Source organism: Triticum aestivum, chromosome 4B, assembly GCF_018294505.1.
Source record: "Triticum aestivum cultivar Chinese Spring chromosome 4B, IWGSC CS RefSeq v2.1, whole genome shotgun sequence".
Classification (NCBI taxonomy): domain Eukaryota; kingdom Viridiplantae; phylum Streptophyta; class Magnoliopsida; order Poales; family Poaceae; genus Triticum; species Triticum aestivum.
This window is the reverse complement of record NC_057804.1, coordinates 335,351,761-335,359,983: the sequence shown is the minus strand read 5'-3', so window position 1 is coordinate 335,359,983 and position 8,223 is coordinate 335,351,761. Positions and strand designations below refer to the sequence as shown.

General features: G+C 42.4%; 1 protein-coding gene across 3 annotated transcripts; it reads left to right on the top strand.

Annotated features, from left to right (window-relative positions):
- Window positions 1-641: 641 nt before the first annotated feature.
- Window positions 642-7,978, top strand: LOC123092117 (phosphatidate phosphatase PAH1). 3 transcript variants are annotated; one of them, XM_044513800.1, is made up of 12 exons: window positions 642-2,865; window positions 2,902-4,863; window positions 5,131-5,675; window positions 5,749-5,822; window positions 6,180-6,264; window positions 6,474-6,560; window positions 6,714-6,786; window positions 6,978-7,021; window positions 7,102-7,230; window positions 7,322-7,423; window positions 7,505-7,633; window positions 7,737-7,978. In XM_044513800.1, exons 1-11 carry the CDS (start codon window positions 1,347-1,349, stop codon window positions 7,553-7,555), a joined length of 4,671 nt encoding a protein of 1,556 aa, XP_044369735.1. In that variant the 5' UTR covers window positions 642-1,346; the 3' UTR covers window positions 7,556-7,633; window positions 7,737-7,978. The 3 variants fall into 3 exon arrangements, with proteins under 3 accessions (XP_044369735.1, XP_044369734.1, XP_044369733.1); XM_044513799.1 differs by having other exon boundaries at window positions 643-978; window positions 1,083-4,863; XM_044513798.1 differs by having other exon boundaries at window positions 643-4,863.
- The last annotated feature ends 245 nt before the right edge of the window (window positions 7,979-8,223 follow it).

The following is an 8,223-nucleotide window of genomic DNA, read 5'->3' as shown; positions in this document are numbered from 1 at the left end:
GTCACATATATACATGGAAACATATTATATATAAGTTGAAAACATATTATATATAAGTTGGAAACATGCCACATATGATGAAATGATGTCGACGAAAATCAGAACGACTTTAAGTAGGTGGCGGTCGTTGACGACGCTATGGACAGAATGATACCGTGCTGGAGGTCGATATTGTGAGATGATCAATCTCACATGGCCGCTCACCGAGTCAAGGGATCAACCATTAAACTCTCACTCACGGTCGTCGGGGCATGTGCGCATTTTTGTTGTTGTTGATCTTGGCGGATCAAGATCATAGCGGCGTCGAGAATCACCGTCTTCACAGATCACGGCCATGGCTAGAAAATTAGCCAGATCTTCTCATTACAGAGAGACGCTCCCCGTCAATGTACTCGCCAATGAGATGATACATAGTCGACGGCGGCGGCGGCGGAGACAGCGATGATGGGTGTGAATCTTTTGAAATGGCGGATGTTGCGGTTACCCTTGCTAGGTCGTGGTAATGTGGGGGTTCATAGGATTATATAGCTTGCTTCCAAGGCGTTGGATCTTTTTCCAGAATCCATCAGAGGGACAGAGGTCTGACACGAGGCGTGGGATCATACTACTGATATAAAGCGTTTCCCTAATAGTATAAATAATAAGTAAGTGGCGACGTCATCAGGATACACAATCCTATGCCGGTGAAGGGTGGAATTATCCCTTCTCCGGCATCATTTAATCCTGGGATATACTCTCCCACGCCTGCTCGAATTCCTTCCAACGAACCTCCCTAATCAGCCATCCCTAATACACAAATCCGTGTGAGTTCTGTCGAGCCTCCTCGGTTATCTCGGTTCTTGCTTGGATCGTGGACAGATCCTTTCTTTTCGAGCTCTGATTTGTGAGCTTGGTTTGTTGTTTCTCTGGTTCAGATTGCCCAGGAGATTTGATCTCTTCAGGGTGTTCTTATACGTCGAATCTGGGGCGAAATCAGAGGTATTTTTGGGCGGTGTCGCTTCCCGATCCTGCCAAGGTGGTTTGTTTATTTTATCCCGCGGCATTAGCTTGTTGGATTGTCCTAAAGTTCGGATTCTCAGCAGGGACACAAGTTAGATAGGGACAATCCCGAATTTGGGGATTGGGAAGTTCCCGATTTCTTTGAAGAATTGGTTGGAGTTTTGAGGTGAAATCAATAAGGGTTAGGAGGTGCATATTCTTGATAATTTCTCCTGATTGTTAATTGAGTGAAAAGATTGTTCTTTGAGATGGATGGTCGTGGTCGCCCGGAATTCCCATGCTAGAGGTTCCAGTGTTTCATGGTCTGATGATCTGTGCCGCGCAAAAGCTCCCAGATTGTGGGCAAAATGTATGCCGTCGGAAAGGTCTTGTACAGTGTCGCTGGTCCATTCCACCCATTTGGCGGTGCGGTTGACATAGTTGTTGTGCAGCAGCAGGATGGCAGCTTCAAGAGCTCGCCGTGGTATGTGCGATTTGGCAAGTTCCAGGGGGTTCTCAAGACAAGAGAGAAGGTGGTAAACATTGCTGTGAATGGTGTTGAAGCCGGGTTTCACATGTACTTGGATAGCAATGGTGAGGCTCACTTTCTCAGGGATGCAGACTCAATTACTGCGGAAGGGGATTTTGTTGTGTCCACTTCATCTTTGGGGGGGAATGAACGGGAGGTGCTGATGCAGGATGCACAGTTAAGGAAGTCCAAGAGCACTTCTTGTGATATCTCAACCATGGAGGCCTGTGCTGGGGATGGGAAGATGCCTGTGAGGACAGTCTCAAGACAGAGCACCATACTTGAGCGGATGTTTGGACGGAAACCAAATAAGGACAATGCCCCTGCTGTGGATAGTGTGGGCTCATTAGAGCGTGCGGAGATTGCAGCCGAACTCCTTGATACAAAGTGGTTGACAAATCTCTCGCATGGTTCGGAAGCTCCTAGTTCTGATCATGAACCTTCCAGTAGTCATCTGAGAGATGCTGGCAACAGTAATCAAGGGGAAACCACAAAAATGGTATTGCCAGATTGTAGCTTGGATCATGACAAAGCAATGGGCTCTAATTGTGACAATGTTAACAGCACTGTTGGTAGCCCACATGGAGGAAGCAGGAGTTCAGGAGATGAAAAGGCGCACTGTATACAAACCACTAGTGTCGAGGAGGAGATTGTTGCCATTTATGCGCATAAGACTGATGGGATCATGTCAACTATAGACCGGCCAGGATCGGAATATCTGTCAAATGATTTGGATACAGGTAAAAGTATCAATGAGTCTGTTGATACTCAAGGTGAGTTGCAGGGTAATCTTGAAGATGTTACAGTAAGGGAAATGCACACGGAGGTTTTTTCCAACAGTATTTTTGAAATTCATGCAATTGAAACAGGCATTACTGATTGTAAAAGTGAAGTGGTTTCACAGTTGGTTGCTGTTGATTCCGACAAGTTCAACCAAAATTTTACTGAAGCAAATTCCCCAACTTTTAGCACAACCACATATTTATCAAGTGAAACGCATGATGGTTCATCGATTGCTTGTGGTCATGAGGCATGCCAAGAGAAAGTGGTCATTATAAGTACCTCGGAGACTCTGGAGAGCTCATATGATGTGTCCAATATTTTGGCTGATGAAGTTCATCATGCTGAATGTAACTCATTGGCTGATGGTCTACAGTTTGAAGAGTGTTCCAGAGTCTCCAGTGGAAAATTGGAACAGGAAGATGTCAAGGAAAAGCCACTGTCAAATCATAGTTCTAGCAATAAAGAAGACTTGTATAACTTGGGTGTTCCAGAAGTTTCTGTTTTTGATGACTCTAGTTCTCAAACCTTCCAAGCTAATCTTCCTGATAAGGATATTTCTGTCAGTACTCTTGTCAATGATCACATGGATATTTCTGCGGACACTGTTGCAAATGATCATAATACCAGCTCATCTCATGATTTAGCTTGTCAGCATGGTCTAATATTTCCTGATGCTTCTCCTGGTGGTATAGATATATTGAGTTATGTGCATGAAAATGATTCTGACGATGTAGCAAAGGATTCCACGGTGAATACTGAAACATGCTATGGGGAACATGATGTTTCTTTCAATCAGACACCAAAAATTCAATGTGTGACAGGAGAGTGCATTGCCCAAACACCTGATGTCCCTAATAAAGTGGAAGGTGAAGTTTCATCAATTATTTTTGATTTTTCCAGTTTGAGCAAAGTCGACACAGAAAATAGCAAGCTAGAATATGATGAGAACCGATCTGGTTCTGCAAGTGGAGTTGACATTGAGCTTGTGCCTGACGGGCCCGGAGAGTGCATTGCCCAAACACCTTATTTCCCTAATAAAGTGGAAGGTGAAGTTTCATCAATTCTTTTTGATTTTTCCAGTTTGAGCAAAATTGACACAGAAAATATCAAGCTAGAATATGATGAGAACCGATCTGGTTCTGCAAGTGGAGTTGACATTGAGCTTGTGCCTGACGAGCCCGGAGAGTGCATTGTCCAAACACCTGATTTCCCTAATAAAGTGGACGGTGAAGTTTCATCAATTGTTTTTGATTTTTCCAGTTTGAGCAAAGTCGACACAGAAAATATTAAGCTAGAATATGATGAGAACCGATCTGGTTCTGCAAGTGGAGTTGACATTAAGCTTGTGCCTGACGAGCCAAGGGACGAAGCAGAAGTACTTATGTCTTTATCTGCTTGCCATAATAAATTAGAAGACGAATCTTCACCAATTATTTCTGATTTTTCCAATTTGAGCACAGTCGAAGCAAAAAACGCCAACTTGGAAGATAATGTGAACAGACCTAGTTCCGCAAGGGGAGTTGAATTAGTGCCTGTGCCTGAGGACCCAAGGGATAAAGCAGAAACAATTGTGCCGCCCTGTAAGTTTGTAGATGAAATTCAGTTTCAATTTAGTGATACTACAAGTTTTTCTGACAGAAAGACTATGGATGGTATAGTAGCTAATGAAGCAGCAATTGAACGAGTGCATAATGCAGCTGATGGTGATGCAGATGAAGGAGTAAACGACATTGATCTCGAAAATAAATCAGAAAACAATCCTGATTTTTCAAGGCCCGAGATTATCCTTGTTCCTATTCCTGGAAGTGGGTTGCATCTATCTGATAATAATTTGGAGGCCAAATCTGCACCAAATATCTGTTCTCACATACATGATCTTGAAAGATCTGATAATTTTCGAGTTAGTCACTCACTGTACAATGGTAAGAATGGTGAGGTTGATCCAGTCAAGAGTAAAGACTCTGGCTTTCCAGAGCAGGAACTAGAAGGCACTAGTCAGTCAAAAGAAAATAGTGCCCCAAGGGATAAAGCAGAAACAATCGTGCCGTCCTGTGAGTTTGTAGATGAAATTCAGTTTCAATTTAGTGACACTACAAGTTTTGCTGATAGAAAAACCCTGGATGATATAATAGCTAATAAAACAGCATGTGAAGAAGTGCATGATGAAGCTGATGGTGATGCAGATGAAGAGGGAGGGAATGATACTGATCTCGAAAATGAATCAAAAAAACATTCTGATTTGTCAAGGCCTGAGATTATCCTTATTCCTATTCCTGGAAGTGAGTTGCATCTATGTGATAGTAATCTGGAGGCCAAATCTGCACCAAATCTCTGTTCTCACGTAAACGATCTTGAAAGCTCTGATGGTTTTCAAGTAAGTCGCTCACTGTACAATGGTGAGAATAGTGGGGTTGATCAAGTTGAGAGTAAGAACTCTGGTTTTTCAGAGCAGGAACTAGAAGGCACTAGTGTGTCAAAAGAAAATAGTGGCCTGTGTGAGCTCATCAACAGTCCAGTGCCTTATAACAAGCACTCTGATGACCTGAAAGACGATTCATTCAACCCTTTTGTGGGTGAGTTTGTTTTACTATATGAGCTAATACGTCTGTGCGCTATAGTAGGCGTTAATGATATTTATTTTGTTCTGCAGATTAAATGTGATGCTTATCTCTTAAATCTTAGTAATAATTCTGTTCTGAGGCATGTGCAGTGAATTTTGTAGATATACTCATATTCATCAATTTCAGGGGACTAGATCCAGTTTCATTTTTTACTTTTGTTAGTTGCCTGCAATATTGTATGTGTCAGTGTAATAATCGCTAGCTGTGTCATTTTTGTAGAATTATCCCTATGCAGGCACTTGTTATCTGAAGGCATGGGAGCAGATGCTGCGTGCAAAACCTTTGATGCTGAGAAGATAACCTTAGAGAAGTTCCGTGCTATGGAGCAGTCATTGATAAGAAACGACAAGCTAGTTGTTAGGATTTCTGGCCGTTACTTTCCCTGGGATGTAGCTGCACCTATCGTACGGGGGATGGTTTCTTTTAGAGAGGAACAGCTCTTTGAACACCAAGGTATGATAAAGGTGGAGCGAGTTGAGCCAAGCACAACACAAGGTGGCAGCTGGAGAATTTGGCCATTTAGTTTCAAAAGAACGAGGACTATTAACAGCATCCAGCCAGTTTGTGAGAGCACAGTCGTGAGTACTTTATCCATTCCTGTTAGAGAGTCGGATGGAGAAATAAATAAACCCAGTGCAAAGATGATGGAGAGGAAGGTGCGATCGCTCACTCCAACATCTGAGGAGCTTGCGTCTCTTCATCTCAGAGAGGGCAGGAACATTGTGACATTTACCTTCTCCACTGCTATGCTTGGGACGCAGCAGGTTAGTTGCCACTCTTTCATCATCACACTTGATTTGCCCATGCAGTTTCTCATCCTCCCCGCCTTTTTGACAGGTAGATGCTCACATATATTTATGGGAATGGAATGCACACATTGTCATATCAGATGTTGATGGAACTATCACCAAGTGAGTTGGGCAAATCCAGTTGGCAATTTTTTTGAATCCGTCTCCTGAACGCCAGGAACATAATGATTTATAAATACTCCATTTGATTTGATTAACTTCTTATTACCTTTTCAGTTTTAAAATGACATTTTGTGTTAAATGAAAAGTGGTACTATATAAGTAAAAGAGTTTGGAAAAATAACGTCCTTTTTTTTGGTTGATGGAACTTATCCTATCTGCTTACAAGAGGGAGGGAAGAACATGAACGTTTTTTTCTTATTCCAAACATTCAAATATGAATTTTGTTCACTACAAAATAGGGGCATTTTGTTCTTATTCCATACATTCAAATATTTATAACTGTAACTATAAATGCAGGTCTGATGTTCTAGGTCAGTTCATGCCAATGGTTGGTGTTGATTGGTCTCAAAATGGAGTTGCTCATTTATTTTCTGCAATAAAGGTATGCAGCAAGACAGAAGTATTATATTTCATTCCCAGATATAGCTCAAGACAGTCGCAATTGATCCATTATATATCATCTTTTCTCCAACTACAGAAGATTCTTCAAATGCCTGAAGAATTGCATATGTTTGTCTTTTTGTGTGAATTTTTGCAGCAAGCTGCCCCTAAAATGTTCTTAATTGTGTTTGTTCTTATGGCCTTCCACAGGAAAATGGATATCACCTGCTTTTTCTAAGTGCGCGCTCTATTTCACAGGCCCACCTAACAAGGCAGTTTCTTTTCAACCTAAAGCAGGTATTAAAAATTTCTCCCACCCTTTGTTCATCTGTTTGTGCCCGAAAGTCGCAAGTGGTGATAATACTTTATATATTGAATACCCAATTATCTAATAAAGAGTGCCAAGTGTTGATCTATCTCATTCTACCCACATGTCAATATGGATTTCAGGACGGAAAAGCACTTCCTGATGGCCCTGTCGTGATATCTCCTGATGGCCTCTTTCCATCTTTGTACAGAGAAGGTGAGCACTAGCCTTTTATATTAGGGACAGACTTTAAAAAATTAGTATAGCACAATTTTTTCTTTAGTGCCAAGTTTGAGTTTCTGAAGTGATGAGGACAGTGCTGAAGAATTTGGAGGCTGCTGAATTTAGTTTGATCTGTGCCAAGTGAATGAGTATTGAAACCACCGTTGTTTGACATTCTTTTGCAGTTATCAGAAGAGCTCCTCATGAATTCAAGATCTCATGCCTAGCGGTAACTGACTAGTCCCTAAGACACATAAAAATCGAGAAGAAAAGACAACTATGTAGTAATAAAGTGTTGCATACATACAGGATATCAAAGCACTATTTCCTCCTGACTCGCATCCTTTCTATGCGGGATTTGGGAATAGAGATACTGATGAGCTTAGTTACCTCAAGGTTGGGATTCCCATGGGCAAGATCTTCATAATAAATCCCAAGGTAAGAAATGAAAAGCATGTGCATTTGCATAGTGTGAATAAAGTCCAGTAAGTGAAGGCATTTGTTTGTTTATATTTGTGGTTTGGTGCAGGGTGAAGTTGCTGTGAATCGCAGGGTGAATACCAAATCATACATGTCCTTGCATGCTCTTGTGAATCGGGTGTTCCCTCCTCTATCGTCACCACCGGAGCAGGTCTGTCTGTCGAGTTTTCTGATTCTTGACTTGAATTTGATCAGTGTGTTTTGTACCTTGACCTGATGGTGGTGACTTCAGGAGGACTACAACACCTGGAATTACTGGAAGATGCCAGTCGCTGATATTTGAGGTGCAGTCTGGGCACAATGCGCTATGGCGCACAGCAATGTCCATAAGAAGGCGAAGGCAGAGGGGTAGTGCAGCGAGGTATCGTTGTCATAACCTGTTGTGTTCCTTGCCTGCTACGGAGTAGGAGTAGTTTCTTGCAGGAGGTCAATCCTCACATATACATTGTCTTGTGTTTCCACAGGCCAATGAATGGTTGGCGAATGCTCCTAATGCAAGATGGACGGTGTGTATAATACGGAGTAGGCAGCAACATAGTCTGTACGAGCGATGCCATCATATTGCAGCTTGGTTGAGAATGGGAGGTCCCTTGAGTTGGTTTCTTCTTCCTTGCTGTACTATCGTAGTAGTACTAATTTTGTACTAGAACAACAAGACAAGAATTCACATATCATCAAGTAATCCTGTTGGATTGGATGCCGGTGATGACGTTGCGTTTTGCAGATGTCAATCTTGTTATTTTAATTTCGGAAATGTTAACGCCCACACGTGTAGGCGTTCACCATCTCGACCACACGCAAGCATCACCGTTGGGTACTTTGTGCACGAATCTTGACACAATCCGGTCGTTTTTCTGCGCCATGTAGGACGAGGCGAGTGTGCGGTGTGCGAGACAGTTCGCCCGCACGTTGGTTGCCCTCCCGCGGTCAGGGGTTGCCACTCGGGGGCGT

What these genes read in the sequence shown, in the direction of transcription:
- LOC123092117 (XM_044513799.1), top strand. Translation starts at nt 1,347, where the DNA reads ATGTATGCCGTCGGAAAGGTCTTGTACAGTGTCGCTGGTCCATTCCAC. An exon ending in TCCATCTTTGTACAGAGAAG is followed by an intron (nt 6,787 to 6,977) that starts GTGAGCACTAGC and finishes ATTCTTTTGCAG; the next exon opens with TTATCAGAAGAGCTCCTCAT. An exon ending in TCTTCATAATAAATCCCAAG is followed by an intron (nt 7,231 to 7,321) that starts GTAAGAAATGAA and finishes GGTTTGGTGCAG; the next exon opens with GGTGAAGTTGCTGTGAATCG.